An 18,975-nucleotide genomic window follows, 5' to 3' on the forward strand; every position below is an offset into this window, starting at 1 on the left:
TCAACAACCTGGGGTGGGAGAAGGGAACAGCTGTGTCCCTTCTCCCAATTCCATCTCTTTATCCTCCTGCAGGTGCAGGGCAGGAGGGGCCAGCTGAGCCTCTCTGACCAAAAAAAATGCCATCAGTGAAAAGCCAGGGGAGGAACAACCATGTAGCCGAGCTGTGCCAGCTCTGGTCGTGGGGCTGCAGGCCCCCCACATGGGTCACATCCTCTGCTTCCAGCTCCACTGACCAAAAAGGCCCTGCTGCTCCTCCAATTCAGGCAACTAAATTGGACATCTAAAGTTAGATGGTACGAGTAACACCAAAAAATGAACTGGATGGAATTTCAGCATTTATTGTATTAAGAAAATAATATACTTTACATCACAGTGCTTAATTAAATGCAATAAAAAAAATGTAAACTCAGAATTCTAGATTAAATTTAGCTTGAAAAATTAGGGCTCGAAGACTTTTGAAAATTCACAATTTTTTTAAAAATTGAAGTCACAGACAGTCAGTTCACATAACTCACATCTCGAAGTCTACTCGTAAGCAACACCTCTGACGCACTCCCACGTTTGGCCGGGTTTTGTTTGTTTTGTTTTCTTTAAAAGCCTAAATACCAAATGCCCAAGTGCAAAGGTAAGAGGTATGTTTCTCTGCAAGGAATCCAAGTGTAGCAGGAACGTGGCCCAGCCCCCGGAGTGCTCTAGTAGATGTAGGGGAATATGCGGTACGGGACGCGCTGGCAGTACCGCTCCCAGGCCAAGCCGTACTTCTGCTTACAGTGGTGCTCATCACGAGCCTCTCGATGGACAAGCAGGCAGATGAAATAGATCACGTAGAAATAGGGTAAAATGTGATTAAAACCTGCAAAGGGACAAAGTGAACTGAGATCCAGGACAAAGATCTAGAGGTGGTAGCTGTTAACATGTTCGAAGCTGGTGACACACACTTGTTGAAGGCTGAAGCATTTTATACCAAAGCATCGAATATTCAACAGGACTGTGCAACACATGCAGATGGAAAACGACCCACAAACCCACAGAAAGTGATTCTTAAACTCAGAGTCACAAAATCTACCAATTTCACTCTCAATGCCTGCAAAGCTGGCACACATTCAGGTGTTATTGTCATTTTAAGTTCTTTAGCTATCAAAACCAGATTTCCAGTCAAATCTCTGCCCCACACAAGGTTTTCTCTGCTTTGCCTGCAGACACGAGTCCAGCTTTGCTCAGAGCACACCACTTGACCTGTGGATTACAAGAACTGCAAAGGACCCAGAAATGTGAGACTGCAGCCCAAAAAGCCAACTGTACTCTGGGCTGCATCAGGAGGAGCGTGGCAGTTCTGATTCTAACCCGCTGCTCTGCTCTCCTGAGACCCCACCTGAGGGTAGAGTCCACCTCTGCGTATTATGAACAAACACCTTGAAAGATAATTTCACTGTGTTTGATGACCTTCCTTTTAAATAACTTTCACTTCAAGTTATCCTTGTATGTGGTGGCCCTTGTCTCCAAGCAAACATCCACTTTTGGGGAACTTCAGCTGAAAATACACTCACTAGCCTAAAAAATTTAAACAGCTAATTAGCAAGTAAGTCCCATGGTTATTGAATGATAAAGTGTCAGAAAGATGAGGAAAATCTTTAGTATGTGTCAAATCTGCAGCAAGTTAGAAAGGGTAAAATGGAAGTAAAAGTGTGTTGCATCAGACTTATGACACAGAAATCTGCTGTTCAATAGGGTTTGCTATCTCAGATAATTACCACTTGGCATTTCAAGCCCAGACAGATGCAAAACAAAAACATTTCTGCTAAAAATCCACTTCAGTCAGAAACTCACCACAGGGTAGGGACCATGCCAGAGCCATGATGATGTCACCGAGGTAATTAGGGTGACGAACAAAACCCCACCAACCCGTGACAAGAAGCCCTTTTCCAGTTGCAGTGGGTATGAATTTCAGATCTGTGAACAGAGTATTGTGGTCATTGCAGTGACTGAAATATGTATTCATATACTACAAAGAGCCATTGAATAAAATCACAGCCAATGGAATAAAAAATGCACTCACTGGCCAATTTGGGATCTGCTGGATTCCGTCGGAAATTGTTTTTCTGAGAATTTGCACTGCGGAAGATGTAATACCCAATACCTGAAAATAAACATGATGGATTTTGCATTTTCAGTATTTTCCAGTTTTTTTCAGCTTCAACAAAAGCACTCATATGCCCTTTGCCACACTCATTCCATCAAAATCTTTTCCCCAGAGATTCAAATGGTATTTTCTGGTTCTCAGAGCTCTAACAAGGTAGAAATGCCACTGGAAACCTGCATTCCATGAGATCCTTCTTGTTACTGACTAACTTTGAAGAGATTCTGAAGAACCTTTATTCTCACATCTATAGCTGAGTTTTTTAATGTTACACTGAGCTTGAAATTCACATTCTATGATTACAGCTCTATTTTGCAGCCTAGCACTTTGTTACAGCACCTACTCCATAAACTGACAACTCTTTTACAAGATCATGACAACAAAAGAACCAGGCAAGGAATTATCTGGGTTTGAAATTCATACCCCCCATAATTTTCACACAGCAGCTTAAACTTGCTTTTTCCAAAGCTGCATTGAAAAAAGATGATCACAACATACTTTGAATAAAGATTTTTTTTTTTTTAAATAGAAACCCATGAGGAAACATTAGGTGAAGATGAAAAAGTGATTTTCTGTTTTTCAGGTTCCACATATCAAGCTGTACATCTTCTCATTTTTCCCAATCTTTGTCATGTCTACAAAATAGGAGTGGTTTTTTATGGCTTTCCTAGTCAGATAACAGGGGCAACAAGCACGTGTTGGTGCAAATTTAAGGTTGCCTAAAGATGTGAGATCTTTTCTCAAAGCACTCAGCTTTGATGAAAAAAGATGTTTTCTACTGACATGTGTTTGTAACTATGGCCATCAGGTAAGGAGATGCAAACAATTACTTTTTCCCTAGGTTCAGCAGAGTGGAGCCAACAAGGTACTGACTTTTTTTTTTTTAATGAGTCGCTCAGATTGACTTTAAAAAGCATCTATTAAATTCAAAATATGTTAAATCACTTCAACTCCAGACAGCACCCACCTAGAGCTGCTTCTCCACAGAACCTCAAAATATGTTAAATCACTTCTTCAACTCCAGACAGCACCCACCTAGAGCTGCTTCTCCACAGAACAATTAGGTGTTCAGAGTCTCACCTATCCTTTTGCTAAAATGAGGATTTATTATATTCTTTGTATTTCACAGTAGCCAATGAGTGCTGCATCTGAGCTAAAGCTTCCCCTCCCATCTCTGAAGAAACAGAATCAGAACTATGTTGTAACCAACAGCAACAACATTTACTGCAACTTACAGTTCAGAACAGTAATTGCAGCAGCAACAGGCCAAGTAATTGTGGTGGGATGACCCACTAAGTAGAAGGCCTGCAGGCTGTAGACAAATGGAACCCACACCAGATCTCCAAACGCCAGCATGAATCCAAATCCATCATGGGTAATGTCCATTGTAGTCAAAACAGCTTCCTGGAGACAAGGAAGAAGGAATTTTAGCATTTCCAAAGCCTCCTTCTCTTAACATTGTAATTAGAAATGGCACCAGCTGAAGGGGATTGGCATTTACCTCATTCCAAAGAGCATCCACCACATAGAGAAGCTGGAAGCTGTTCACAAGAATCATGGACAGGGATGGCACACTGAGATTGTGGATCTTCATCTCAGCCAAGAGCATTGCCAAGTTTATAACAACCTAAGGTAGAAAACATTTTATTTAAAAGTTTATTTGTAAAAGAAAGTAGTCTTTTCTATTACACTATAGGACATTTTAACACAAGTATTTTTGACCAAGGTTTAGAGCAGAAAAAACAATAAAGAAGAAGTCAGTTTGCCACTAACCACACTTTGGAAGCTCTGTAACTTCAACATACAAATACCTTAAAAAGGATTTTAATTTGCTACAAAACAAAGAAGGTAGAAATTGCCTTCAAGTGAATAAAAATAGTCATTAAAAAACTAGCAACATGGAACTGTTTTTCAGTACTCATTTATAAGTAATTATAAATACATAAATACCCTTAATATCAATTACATGTGTGTGGAGGGGTGTACAAAAATCCCTCAGTGTAAAATTTAAGCAAATAAAATAACTCAGATTACTGACTCACCCAGCCAATTAATCCTGGACGCAACTCACAGAAGTATTTGAGGTCAAAGCTGCCAATACGAGGGTTTAACTCATGTCCAGTAAAAAAGTCATAAATAAAATACCCTGCAGATAAGACACAGCCTCTGTTAGCAACACTCTTGCTGTTATCTGCCACTACACTCCTCCCCAGAAATAAAATCCCACTTTCCACTAATGTTCCCTCATTACAAATTTTTAAAAGCCTTCAGATTGGCAAAAAAAAATGTGAAGAGTAGGTGCAAAACACAAAACAAAATCTAAACAAATTAGGAGGACTAACCACTTTAGAAGTTCTCCCTGACATTTGTTCCTTCTTTATTTTCAGCCTTATCCTGAAGCTCCCATCACAGTTTCTATGAACATGATCATATGGCATTAATTTATTTTACATTTTCTCCTATTTAATTGCTTTTGTCTGGGAAAAAATTCCCTTTCACTTCCTTCAGATTGGCAAAAAAAAATTTGAAGAGTAGGTGCAAAACACCAAACAAAATCTAAACAGTTTGTATTTTAAGATGCTCTAATTTTTTATTAATTAGGAGGACTAACCACTTTAGAAGTTCTCCCTGACATTTGTTCTTTCTTTATTTTCAGCCTTATCCTGAAGCTCCCATCACAGTTTCTATGAACATGATCATATGGCATTAATTTATTTTACATTTTCTCCTATTTAATTGCTTTTGTCTGGGAAAAAATTCCCTTTCACTGTGAGAATTACCCATTCATCAAAAAAGGTGGACAAAAATGCCCTGACTTCATATCTGGGACTGAATTTGTGGAAAAAAACCCCAACCAACACTTCACAGAGCAAAATTGAAGTCACAGTACTGTAATAACCAGCCCCAAATCTAGCCTTGAATTTGTACAAATGAAACTATAGCAAACAACTGGAAAGAGATCACCCAGAATGTTCTAACTCACCAGAATTTCCACCTGGTGCCAGCTCTTCCTCGGGTGCTTTCAGGGACCGAGCGTACAGATAAATGCTCAGTGCCAAAGAAAAAGCTGCAGCTGACGCTGCAAACTGCATGAGGTGATCGTACACATAGTGAAGCTCAAACTGAAAGTACAATAAAACTCCAATAGCTGCAGCAGTCAAAATAAAAGCATAAAACCCTAAAGGATGTAGAAGAAAGACATATTAGTCAAAATAAAAAACAAAGCAATTTATTGTTTTAGTAGGACCTACCTAATCCAACCTTTCTGCACTTTTACTTCTTCCAATATTTGTCCATATTGCAGTAACATCTTGGACATCCCATGGTTCAAACCTCTGGGGCACAGCAATATAACTGAGAGACTCCAAGCCCTCAAACTGTGCTCACCAAAAGGACAAGAGGCAGGAACACTCTGAATACTTCTCAATTTTTTATGCCACAGGATCCAGTTTCAGATTTTAGTGGAAAAATGGACACTGACACTACTAAAGGATAATGAGAGCAGGTCACAAAGTCTTATCTGTGGGACAGCTGAGACAACCATGTTCTCATCTTTGAATTATCTTCATCTATACCTTGATACAGATAGCAGTAATTAAAGTATTAAAATGACTTATCAAGGCAAAACTTGAACACAAAAACTTTTGCATACACTGAGAGTTTAATTCCATGCAGAATGGACTGATGCCCAAACAGGAGCAGGCAGTTCTCTGCTGCCCTCAGCTGGGGACTCTCGTGGATCCCTTCACAGGTCACAGGGGTGAGCTTAGAAGGAACCTCCAGAGTTCATCTGGTCTAGTTCAGATGCAAACTCCTGCACTTCACTTTGTGCCCAGTGCCTCTTGTCCTTACCTTTCCTCCAGAAGGCTTTTAAATTTGCTTTTAAAGTTAGCCTTCAAAGCACCAAGACTATGTGGGTTTTTTTTAATAATCCAAATTATGTAGCTCACTTCCTCCCTTTATCAGAATGCAGAAAGAATTGCAGCACTATAGCACAACTACAGACAAAAGTCCAAAGCCAAGACAGGTATGTGACAGCCTCAAGGAGACTCACTTTTTCAGGATGCAATTCTCCTTGTTTGTCACTTACAGCCCTACTCCAACTTTAAAATGGTGCATCTTACCAGACTATGACAAAAGTCAGCTTTTTAACTGTAGTATTTGAATTCCACTACCACCTCTGTCCAGTGTAATGTCTTGCTCTCGGGGCACTTAGTTCCTGATGATAACTAACCACATTTTTCCAAGAAAAGGCTCATCCTATTTTATCCAAGATTGACAACAGATATGCTCTCTGGTCAAACTGTACCTTTCAACATTTATATTTTATGGTGCTGAGCACTGCAAATCACACAATGGAGTCAGTTTTGGAATCACCAACTGCACCATGCTTACCATTTATCCGGTACTGCAGTTTCCTTCCACTGGAAAGAGGCAGGCCTTCTACAACCTAAGGAGAATAAAATATTAATGCTCAACAAAGTATTTTCTGTGGGCCCTTCAAGAGAGAAAAACCAAGCTCAACTCTGTCAGAAAGACACTCAGTCAAAGCAACCAGCTGGACATGCTCAGACCTGAAGCTCATGCATTGTTCTGGAAAACATACTCTGGACAGCAAATGAAAAAGAGTTTCAAATAAAAACATTATTTAAAATAAACCTCTTCCTAACCAGCTTCAAGAAAGCAGAACTTCTCCAGTCATTGTGAACATGTTCAGCAATAAAACATGACTGATCTACTTCAGAGTGTCCTTTCAGAATCTGCCAGTAACCCTCAAGTCACAAGAGAGGGAAGGAGAGCCTTTGCCTGATACTCATACATATGGCTAGAATGGTTTATAGATTCCCGTAAATGAAGACTGTTTTCCAAAAGCCTGGATATCCATAAGAAACTGAGTATCAAAATAGTTTGTGAAATTAGAAGTCAGATACCTAAAATTCTTCTAGAATTCTATTAAGCAAAGTTTATCCACAGTTTGATCTGAATGCCTATAAAATGCCTTCTGCCTTCTCTACTGGAAGGCTCTGAAATGCAAAAATTCTGAACCAGCTGTGCTGTTTTAAGCTTACAGAAATCTGCAGCAGCTGTATTCCACTTTATTACAAAAAACTCATCAAACTGCTTTCAAATGCACTGCATTTAGAACACAGCCCACCTTCCAGCCTAACACACAGTTTAGTTGCCCATAAAGACCCAAGTGCTCCCAACAGCCTACCTTTCCAATTGGCAGCAAGTAAAACGCAGCTTGAAGGAAAAACCAGAGAAGAAAGACACCAAACACCCTCCCATCCCAAAGACTCTCAAGTGCTGGCAGAGGAGGGAAGTTCAGAAGACTTGGATCATCTTCTTTGCACATCAACAGCAAATAGAACACAGTAGCAGGCAGGAGAAGCATCAGCATGAAGGTCCCTGTAAACAGACATCATGGCATGTTAGAAGGTAAGTGCAGAAAATTTAAAAAATAGTTTCAATCCCACTAAAAAAGCTCAATATTAAATAACAAAGAAGAGGTTGTCATTATTTTCTCCTGAACAAGACAGCAGCAATCCCACAGTCATGTAACAGGACACTGAGACATACTTCTCACTTCCATACAAGGTCATCTACCATGGGCTCACACTCATCGCATCCCTTCAAAAATAATCCAAAAATTGTCTAAAAAATACTTCATTGTCAAGTTTCAAGCACCTAAGTTTTAAAAATGTAAAATCTTTGCTAGCTATTCTTCAATTTAATCTAGAAATATTTAAATCTCACTGTGGCAAGGGGTGGCACAAGATCTTTGCTGTATTTCACATATGAACCAAGTGCATTAAAGGTTCTTTGCCACCCAATGAAGTGAAACACAACAATTTTACTCTGAATTCTGCAGCCAAGGTCCAAAAAGCAGTTCTTGACCTGACAGCATGGTCAATAAGTAAAAACCCACAAAACAGTACTCATTTTCAACTATTAAGACAATTTGCACACGTACCAATTCTTCCCCCAAACTCCAGCTCCTTTGTTTTTGTTGATACTTTCTCAATTGGTTTTACAGCCACAAAAGTCTTTTTCTCTGAATAGATCTCTTCTTTTTTCTTGTCATCTTTCCTCGAACGCAAGCTGTACTGCTCAAGCACACGCTTGATTTCCAGTTCTGGTTTCAACTTTTGCTGTAAATGAATAAAAATAATTTACTAGAAGGTTTCCCAGTGATTTTACTTTCTTTTAGTCCAATATTTTATATTCCAGAGGACATTACTCACTGTAAAACACCAATATACAATTACCCATTCAAATAAAGAGGCTGCTAAAACCAGGCACTGTAACCTGCTGGGCTGTGATTACAGATCAGCAGCAGTTCCAGCACAGGTCATCCATTCCCACCCTCCCACTTTCCCTTCATGCTGGGCACTAGATAACAATCAGGACAATTTAAAAAAAAATCACTTTCTCTGTAGCAAACTTACTTAACCTCCAAGTTTTATATTGCCTTCTATTTCTGCCTGATTATTGTATTGCCCTTTTCTAGGAATTTCTGAGAGATCCAAGCTAGGAATGTGACAAAAAGCTAAGAGCAAATTCCGTGTTCCTACCTCCAAGATGATGCAGGATGTGGCATTTTTTTCTGTACTTTCAGGTTCACCATTGTACCTTTTGGTGTTATTCTCACTCGGTTTCTGCTCAAAACAAGAAACACAGTTTAAGCTTTCAGTGTCCTATATATGGCACTGTTCTGCAGAACTGAAAGTTTGCTTTTCCATAAAATATCTTTGAAGAAATAAATTCTCTCATAAGAATTCTTCTTGTGAGTGTAGCTTACACAGCTCTGGGAAGACATGACTCATGTTTTATTTCAACTGCCTGGTCTTTCCAGTCTCACAAGAGCCAACAGATCAGTCCTACTCTTCAGATAGAAGCCAGGACAAAACCACCAAAGACTTTTTAACCCTTTTATCCCAAAAGGTTAAAAGTACTAAAAGTAAACTGTAGCTGCTTGCTTAAAACCTGATTGTGATCCACAGGCACTGGATCACACAGCTCAAAGGAGCTCACTGCAAAACCAACCCCACAACTGTTTCAGTGCCTAAGAGCAGCAATTTACTAAACCCATCCAGCTAGTTTATATTAATCTGGTTAATCTAGCTGAAACCTAACTAAAATCTGTTCATTTTCAATAGGTCAGCAGAATGCATTCCCAGTTCCAGGGACTGTCTCTCAGACAAGTGAGAAGCCATCTAAAGGGTACAAGAGGCAAAAAAAACGCTGTTTGTCTCTTCACAGAGAAACACCACCTCTACTCCTCTTCACTTAAAGATCACCAGAAGCATTTTTAGCACTCAATCTTCACAAAAATGCTAAGAACAAAACTAATAAATTTCAGCTAGACACCAGATATTGGTAAAGTTAGAAATCCTTACAGGTTAGTTTTTATAATGAAACCAGTTTTGCAATATTATCCATCAGCATGGCCATATTTAAATATCCCACACTGCGTGTTTTCCACTAGTGCTGTAACAAAGTGTATATGGTAACAGAACTCATTTTATTTCTAATCCTCATACCTACCTGCTATGTACCAATTAACACATCTAAAAGTAAGCTAACTTCCTTTGCCTCATTTCACAAGTGGAAGCACATGGCTAACAATTACTTCAATACTAAATATTTAAAAATCTGTGTTTGTTTGGATTCTGAGAAGTTCTCAGTATCACCGAATTCAAGTGGAACTTTATAACCTCGGTTTACCTCTCAAGAATTTCCTCAAACATTGCAAGCTAGAAACCCAATTTCCAAATTAAAAAAAGGCAGCTTTGAGATATACTTTTGCAGGTAATTATGCTGTCTAGAGAACATGAACTGCAGCTGGCTTTAACAATTATAAGCCCAGTCTGCATAAAACCAATCTTTCACCAATAGCAAAAGTTTCTTTAAATAAAAATCCAGCAAACCCACACACAAAAACCCCACAAACAAAACTAATACCGGCAGAGCTAAGCTGGTCTCCTGAATGGCTTTCTTCTTGTCCTCCTTGTGTTCCCTGCTTTGGGAAGCAGAACGACGCCTGCCCTTGGCTGGCCGGCCCGGAGACCGAGAGCGAGAGCGAGATCTGCTGCTGCTTCTTCTGGAGGGAGAACTTGAAGAAGACTGGCTCTTCCTGTGCTTGAATGATGACTGCGACTAAAAGAAAGATGGAAAGAAAGCAATAGCTTAGCTATGTCCCAAAGAACAATTTTAGAAACACGGGGGGGTTTTGTGATGAGGACTCTGGCATGCAGGTCTGGAGATCTGTCTCGTATTTCCTCTGCTGATGCTCTACAAAGGCTGTTGCGAAAGAGCAACTGCAGAATACTCATTTTGCTGGCAATTCCCAAAGAAGCCTGTTCCAAGTCCAACTGCTGCTGGCAATTCCTGTTGAAGCTACAGCAATGAGGCTGTGGATGTAAGCTAGCAAAGTGAGCACCAAGCTGTTAAGCACACCACCCTCTCAATCCTGTGCATAGGGATGGCAATTGAGAGCTGTCTCTCAAGCCCTCAGTGGCTGCTCTCACTTCCACTACTCAGCTCCACTAATGCATTTGACACGGCAAACTTCATCATCCGTGTGAAGCAACACAGAGCAAATCAACACTAAAAAAACCCAAATCAGCCTCATCATCTCATTACATCTGGTAACTAATTTCACAAAAAATTTTACTCCAAAAGCACTGTTTGATTTCTCTGTGAAGTCTACAATGCTGATTTCCCCATGTAAAATTTCCACAATGCAACTTTTATAATGCATAAATGTTTCATGACAAAGAAAGGAACTTTCCCAGCTTGAGTCTGCTAACCTGCATGCAGAAGTAACAAGTCAGAAAGACTTGAAACAGTGAAAACAGTTGCCTACGTCAAGGCAGAAACATTTTGGTCCCAAAAGAGAAGGCCAGTTACTGGGCATGGACACCGCCACCAAGAAGTGACACTACAGTTCACATAAAGACTTGCAGGTTCCAGAACGGGCCATAGAAATGAACTACAGTGAACATTCAAACAGGGTTTTTCCTCCTGCAGTATTCATTTTCAACTGAAACTTCTATGAAGTTTTAAAGGACTTTATGAGTAACAAAAATAAAATAGTAACGATATGCAAAGAGGAAGGAATGTGCTGATATCACGTGAACTTTTCTCAAGGGTTTGTAATTGTCACAAGTACAGCAAAATACCTCAGGAAGCCTTTGAGGACCTAAACTAGCAAAAACTCTTTGCAGACGTTTTAAGTATGTGCTTGAAGGGCATGCACTGTTTATATTTACAGTGAGATTTAACTGCATCTTCCCATTTGTTAACAAATTTTCTTATTTAGAGATGGAAAACCATCAAATTAGTATCAACCCGTTGATTACCACCTTTGTAAGGTACCCAAATCAGTTTTTTTTGAAAAATCATGCCACAGAGTTCCTGAAGGATCAGACTTGGTTTTCCTCAAAAATATTATACTTTTTTGACATAAATAAAACAACCATGATTCTTTAAAGATGGGATCATTATGAACTTCTACTTGAGGTGTCACATAGGAATAAACTTTTATCTAGCACCAGTTCCTTGAAGACACAGTTAACAAAAACTTGCAAAAGAACTACCCAGCCCTAAGCTGAAGTACTGACAATTAAATCCATGTGCACTCACCCTTATATCACTTTCCTTCAGTGCAAGTTCAGTTCCATCTTTGTACTTGACAGTATAAAGATGAGCAACATCATCGTAGCTGGTCACTTGTACCTCGTAGTACAGGACGCTTCCCGGCCAGCGGCCCATCACCACCTCGCCATCAGCAAACTTCCGGCTTGGCATTTTCCAAACTGAATCCCTAGAAAATAAATCACTCAGTCCACATGGCAGCTAAACACCAGGCTTCATTTCCCCCTCCTCTCCTTCTGTATCATATAACTGAAAAGGGGACACTTTCAACAAGTCTCCACTTTAGAAAGGGAAAAGGCTGTGTGGTGAGAAGCAGCAGTGATCTCTTTTGTAAATCAACAGCAGCCAGAAGAAATAGTCTTAAAATAGAGAGAAGATTGAAGGTGCACATTCTGAAAAAACATTCAGATGTATTAGACTAGTACTGAGCTACAATATATAATCTCCATCATCAGGCAAAGCACATCTTTGACCAAAATTACATAATGAAGCTCATCTTATCTACGGAGAAATGCAAATTACGTGGTATTGAAGTGTCCTCTAACCCTTGTTTCCTGTGGTTCTACAGAAATTACAGAAGTGATGATTTCTAAACATTAAACATCTCCAATCTCTCAAACACTTACAGCACATTACAGTCTTTCTTCAATTTATTATGCCAAACACTCAAAAGTTAGGAAACTTCCGAATTTAAGCTCCTGTCTGGGTTGAATATTTTTCTTTTCCACCTCTTTAACAAAAGGCCATAATGCCTTTTCCAGGGCTCCATGGGAAAACAAAGCACAGCAACCTGAAAAATGAAATTCTATCCCCCATCTGCATAATCAGGTTTTTATTTGCTATTAACAAAATGTGCTGTAAGTGACTACTACCCTCGGTTCACCCCACCAGGTGCTGGGAAAAACCACAACTACAACTTAGAGGAAATTGTTTCTAAGTGTAAAGTCCTGTAGAACTGATTGTATAGCGCTTGTGTCATGTCACTGCCTCCTGAAAACAGATATCCCAAGCAGAATATACTTTTAACCTCAATGTATCAAGTGAGACTACCTTAAAAGTCTAAGATAAGGTAAAAGATACACTAAATAACAAAGGTAAAAGATACACTAAATAACTAAGGTAAAAGACACACTAAATAACTAAGGTAAAAGATACACTAAATAACTAAGGTAAAAGATACACTAAATAACTAAGGTAAAAGACACGCTAAATAACTAAGGTAAAAGATACACTAAATAACTAAGGTAAAAGACACACTAAATAACTAAGGTAAAAGATACACTAAATAACTAAGGTAAAAGATACACTAAATAACTAAGGTAAAAGACACACTAACATTTGTACCAGCACCGTGTGTACAACCAAGACATGAACTCAGAGGGGACGGCAGGGACACGGAGAAGACACAACCACAAAACGCTGGTGTCAAAGCATTTCATTTCAACTTGTTTGCTTCATCAATTTGATAAGAAAGCGAAACCACACAAACTAAGGTAAACACAAGTCTTTAACTAGTTAATTATTACAAATTAACTAACCTGCAGTGAAAAGTTAAGATTCTTGGGGAAAAAAGTACTGTTAATATTCAATCACAGACCATCATCACTTGCTGGGGGATGGGGCTCAGTGAGGTTTTACAATCAACATTCATTCTGGCATTTTCTGACATTGCTGCTGCTGTTAAATTTTACACCTGTGTAGCTCTCCAAGTCAAATACCAAAAAAAAAAAAATCAGCAGAATTCCCTCATGTGGATTTTATTACTAATACTCCAAACTGCTTCAGACCAGAAACATCTGGCCATCTCCTCTGCTGTATAATATCTGAAGGAGAAAAAAACCCCTAAAGTTTGATAATTTGGTTTCACTGACACTTGCCAGTCACAAAAATGATGAGTTCTAGTCTGTGCTGTTCCAGCTCTTCTGCCTTCTAATTAGTGTTTGTTGCCCCAGTTTCTTGCTTCTGTCTTATTCTTTCTGAATTCTCACTCTTTCCATTTTCTTTTATCCCAGTCAGGTTAACCCCTTCAAATTCACATCCCTGTTTCTTATGACTTCCATATTTTCATTTCAAATTCTCCATTCCCTCCTTAGCCCCCATCTTGGAGTCCTTATGGATTTTCTGCCCTTGCTCACCAAACCAGCTCTGGTTCCTCTTTGCCGCCTGTGCCTAAATTTGATCCCAATCCCTATTTCTGTCTCCCTGTCCATTTTTCCCTCGCACAGGCAGTTCTTTAGGAGATCCAGGTCTGCTGCTGCTCTTTCCCAGGCTCTTGCAGCCACAGCTTCTTCCTGCTCCTCCACAAGCAGCCTGAACACCGGAGCTCCCGAGAGACTCGGAGCTGTCCCAGCTGTCACCCGTGAGCTCATTTCCCCTCTGCTTGCTGCATTTCCTGCACCCCGGCCCAACTGTTTCTCCTCCTGCCCTGCAGCACCGCAGGCATCCGCTGCAAACCCGGAGCCTGAGCAGCACAAAGCTGGCTGATCCCCACACAGGGCTGTAAGAAACAGATCTTGGGAGGGTAAATCCTTTTCAAAAAGGGTAACATGTCTTCATGAAGTTGTTACTGAGGGCATGTACACTGGTTTTTCCAATTTACAGCAACCACTTCAGAATTCAGATACAATTTCTGAATTTGAATTCATAAGGATAATAAAATGCAATTCTCTGCCAAAACCCAGCACTTCTGTATGCAAACACAAAGTCCAAAAAAAAAGTAACTTGATGATTTAATTATTGTGAAAGGCAGAAAGACCTTCCCTTCCTCCAAGCTTGCTCACAAAGGGAGCTAAAGTTAGTTTTAAAACATTGAAAAATGTGGTTGAAAGACCTGTAGCTAAATCCATGTCATGTAATTCAGCCTGAGGTAGATACTGCCAATATCAGATTCCAAAATAATAAAGAAGCAAGTGGAAATATCTTCTGACTCAAAAGTAATGAACAATCTTATTAATGGGAAAACGTATTTTTCAATTCTTTTTCTTAAATGTTACAGCTTAATAATAAGCTCAATCATTAAGCATTAAAATAAGTAAATGTAGCTTCTTACCCTATTCCTCATTCCTCACATCCCACTTCAAAGAGCTGCACCTTTTTAAGGGCAGCCTTCATCTGTTCAGACAAACAAACACAATTACTGGCATCAAGAAAGAAAAGACAGGAAGTCTTTTCCAAAAAATTCCGTTTAGAGATTACATTTTTAATTTACTGCTCTTTCAGGCTCTACACACCCCTGATAATTTTCATGGTATCAGCTGGCATCAGCCTAATATTCCCAGTATCTCTGCACAAACTTTTGAATTCCCAGGGCTTCAAAACATAAATCCAATGAAAATTATCTCATACAATGAACCTGCACTGTACAGACACCTGACTGCAAGTTTACTCCTGAGTAAAATTTCATCTTACTCAGGAGATGAAATTTGTGTTTGCTCAACCACTGAGATTTTCCTTTAGGAATCTAGAGTCTAAGAGAAAGGCTCAAAAGGACTTTGCATCCTATACCAAGCCAAGCCAATTAATGCAAATTTCCCTGGAGCTTGAAAGTGGGTAAAGAACAAAAGTTTCTGCTGACTCAAACAAGAATGAAATAATTAAAAAGAAACTTGGCTGAGAAACATATTGCCCCACGCATGCATTTCTGGTCTTCTAAATGACTCTCTCACTAGATATGTGGGAAGATATTCCAGCGTGGAGAAAGTGTTGACTGTCACCTTGTAGCCACAGGGAGATCACACACCATCAGCAGAATTGGGCACAAAGTTTTAAGAACAAATAAACACTAAACAAGTTTTCCCTCTTGGGACAGAAAAGCTCACACGCATTCAGTGATTCCATTTACTAACTCTGACATCTCACCACTGTTCTGATGTCAGAGGAGGGAGCCAGCTGAACGCAAAAAGAAATGCAGGAAAATAAAGAAAACGCTGACGGTCAAGGCTAACAACCCACGGAAAGTTACTACTGAATTCACCAAAGAGAGCTGTGCGGGACCTTTTCAGCAGCACCATTACTCCCTCCACATTCAGAACAGCGGAGGCACCTATCCCTGTGCAAACCAACTCAACTCCACCGCTAAAAACAAGCGCCAACACGCCCGGAGGCAAAAAACAACAACCCATCAGCCCTCGGGCTGGCAACCGCGGATCTCCCCTTCCAAGAGCCTTCCTGCCGGAAGCCCCGCGAGCGGAGGGGCCGCGGCAGGAAGCAGAACCCCGCCGGGCGGGCCCGGGAGCGGCGGCCGCTGTTGACAGGAAGGGCCCCACGTGCCGGCGGAGGCCCGGCCCCTCGGCCCCGCCCGCCCGGGCCCGGGCCTGGCGCGGGGCCTCCGCCGCGGGGGAAGGGAGGGGCCGCACCGCCCCTCGGCGGCCTACTCCCGCTCGCAGCCCGGCGCGGCGGAGCCGAACAAAGCGGGAACGCTCGGCCCCGCCACCTCCGGTGCCCCGAGAGAGGGGCCCGCGCCGCCCGTCAGCCCGCCCGGAGCGAGGCCTGAGCGCGGCCGCGGCGATCGGCCGGGGCGCTTCCCGCCGGGAAAGCCGCCAAGGCAAAGCTGGGGCGGGGGAGGGGAGGGGGTGGGAGTATCCGGGCCCGCGCGCGCCGCCGTTCCCGTTACCTGGAGCCCGCGCCGGGCCGCGCCGGGCCGGAGGCGGTTCCGCGGAGCGGCGGGAGCGGGGGCCCCGCGCGCGCCGCCNNGCCGCCCCGCCCCGGCGTGAGGGGAGGAGGGGGGGGAGGGGTGCGCTCGGCCCCCCCCCACCGCCCCTCACGGGGGGTGATGGCGGCAGGGGAGGGAGAGCGGGCGGAAAGGTCGCTGTCGTGACGATGGGGGCAGGCTCAGACCGCCCGCGCCACCCAGGCCCCGCCGCCCGTGTCAACAAAACGGAGGGTTTTGTTTACGGAGCACTCGCGGCGCCGGGGGCGGCGAGACCGCGAGTACTCTTACGCTGTCCGAACAACAGCCTGTGTTCCTTCCAGCCCCGCACCTCCAGCACTCAACAATGCCAAAATGTGGTAAAAATGCAGAAAACAACACCCCTTCTCGCTCAAAAAGAAAAATTAAAAAAGGCTTAAAAGCGGAGGTGGCGAGGCAGCGAATGCTGCTACACTGACCGAACAACAGGCTGTGCTCCCTCCAGCGCTAAACAAAGCCAAAATGTGGTAAAAACGCGGTGAAAACTCACCGAAACACCCAAAAGAAAAATATAAACGGGCAAAAAAAGCAGAGGAGGCGTTTGAAGCCGTGAGACAAGTGCGCCTACAATGACAGAACAGGCTGTGCTCCCTCCAGCCCTGCACATCAAGCGCTCGACAAAGGCGAAATATGGTAAAAATACGGTAATAAAAGTGCAGTAAAAGCACAGCCACTGTCTCCAAAAGGAAAATAAAACAGCAGCGTGCAGTGTGGTTCCCCCTGTGCTTTTGGGGTGACTTTTCCAGAAAGGCCATTTGAGTTCCTGGGCAGGTTTTGAAATCAGGAAGTCTAAGCAATACTTGAGCAGGCAGAAACAAAATGTGTTGTGAAAAAGTTAACAAATCGTCCTTAACATTGAGGTTTAATGCTCAAACGAGTTGTTTCCAGTGTTGGGATCTTAAAAGTGGTGTTAAGAAGTGTTGAGGGTGAAATACAGAGTGTTTGTGTCTGCACAATTTTTATGGGCCTCCCAAATTTTCTAAATTTGGCTAACAAGTGATGCTCTGTCCTAATAAAGCTTCCTAAATGAAGGGAAATTCCCTAAAGACAAGACCACCATTGTCCCGTACAGAAAACTGCCAGTGCTGTGCAGACACAGCAAAAATCTCAGATAAAAAAGAACCCTGAAACAACGCGGCAACATCATGAAATAAAAAAAATGGGAAAAAAACCCAGACCAAAAAACCACAGCCAAAATGAACTGACCTAAACAGGCCCCATGGTGGTCATGAGCTTAAGTTGTCTGAGACATAATTGTTATATTTGGGGCGTTGTTTTTGCTGTTGCTGGTTTGTTTGTTTGTTTGTTTATTTCTATTGGGGTTTAAGTTTCTAGCTATAATTTTTGAATTAAGAGTATGGCAAGCTTTTTTCCTCTAAGTGATTGCAGGAAATGGGATGTCCTGAGTGAATTATTAAAAATGGATATGTTTTACTATTTATTCTGCTTATCCTTGATTTTTTAATTTTCACAAGCATTTCTTTTTAAATTGCGTTTGTATGTCCCTTACTTTTGTACCACAGAGGTCCAGTTTAGTTTGTCAAGCATTCATTGTATTTTTCACTACGTGATATAGTAAAAGATGTCTAAAGGAGGTTAAAAGTTACTCAGTCAAACCAGAGCCATATGTAAGCATAGATTTTAATAAATGCAGTCAGAATAAATTTGGTTTTTTAATTGTGTTAAGGCAATCAGCTTTATCTGAGAGACATTTGATAATGTACTACACAAAAGAGTGCAAGTGAAGCTTGATTTTTGGCTTCAGATAATGAACATTTTGGTTCCAGCTAAGATTTCTGCTTTATTTACTGTTGCAAAGTTTACAACTGTAATGTTAAGAACTGTTTTCAGCAGTTCAGTCTAAATTACAGCAGGTACTGCTTGGAATGAGCCTGCTCCATTTTGCTGGCAGCAGAGGCTTACAATTAATATGTTTAAATAATGAAGGTTTCAGTTGAAGTGTTGTTTAAAGAATAAACTTGCCTTCAGAGAAATGGTTTGTGTTTGGGATTGTTTGCTCAACTTGAATTAGAAAGCTCTTGGGCCACTAAGAACTGTTTATTTCAATTCTGCCAGTGATAATTGAGATACATTTGAGAGATTATTTCAGAAATATTTATGGGACAACCACAGAACGGGACAAATGTGAAATCCAATCAGCATCACCAGCACCAAAATGATCTGCTGCAAGTTAGGTCTGAAATTTGCCAAGATCTAACGAAGCATCCCAATCCCACACTGAAAAACTAAGAAAATAATTCCCTAGGCTTTCATTTTAATGAGAATCCCAGAATCATCAAAGGTGGAAGAGATCTTCAATGTCCCTTAGTCCAGCAGCACCATAATCACCCATAACCCAAAAAAAGTTGCAAAAACCTAAAGCTGCCAACACGAGGAGGTTGAGAAACATTCTGATAAATGGCTTTAGCAGAGGCTGCTGGGGTGGGTGGGGTAATAAGCTTCTGTTTCCTCTCCTGATTAGGCCTTTGCT

The 18,975-nt window shown here is 41.4% G+C and overlaps 1 protein-coding gene across 1 annotated transcript; it reads right to left on the reverse strand.

The window, feature by feature from the left end:
* Positions 1-573: 573 nt before the first annotated feature.
* Positions 574-16,464, reverse strand: LBR (lamin B receptor). Its single transcript, XM_041425116.1, has 14 exons — positions 16,410-16,464; positions 11,786-11,966; positions 10,103-10,297; positions 8,713-8,796; positions 8,112-8,289; positions 7,353-7,546; positions 6,533-6,587; positions 5,121-5,315; positions 4,180-4,283; positions 3,639-3,764; positions 3,373-3,541; positions 2,057-2,137; positions 1,828-1,950; positions 574-853 (listed from the first exon to the last, which is right to left on the reverse strand). The coding sequence occupies exons 2-14, from the start codon at positions 11,948-11,950 to the stop codon at positions 693-695; spliced, it is 1,830 nt and encodes a 609-aa protein (XP_041281050.1). The 5' UTR covers positions 11,951-11,966; positions 16,410-16,464; the 3' UTR covers positions 574-692.
* Between the last annotated feature and the right edge of the window lie 2,511 nt (positions 16,465-18,975).

This window comes from Onychostruthus taczanowskii, unplaced genomic scaffold (assembly GCF_017590055.1).
Source record: "Onychostruthus taczanowskii isolate IOZ18803 unplaced genomic scaffold, ASM1759005v1 scaffold87, whole genome shotgun sequence".
NCBI lineage: Eukaryota > Metazoa > Chordata > Aves > Passeriformes > Passeridae > Onychostruthus > Onychostruthus taczanowskii.

What these genes read in the sequence shown, in the direction of transcription:
- LBR (XM_041425116.1), bottom strand. Translation starts at nt 11,950, where the DNA reads ATGCCAAGCCGGAAGTTTGCTGATGGCGAGGTGGTGATGGGCCGCTGG. An exon ending in ACTTGCTGCCAATTGGAAAG is followed by an intron (nt 6,588 to 7,352) that starts GTAGGCTGTTGG and finishes TATTCTCCTTAG; the next exon opens with GTTGTAGAAGGCCTGCCTCT. An exon ending in AGCAGATCCCAAATTGGCCA is followed by an intron (nt 1,951 to 2,056) that starts GTGAGTGCATTT and finishes CTCTGTTCACAG; the next exon opens with ATCTGAAATTCATACCCACT.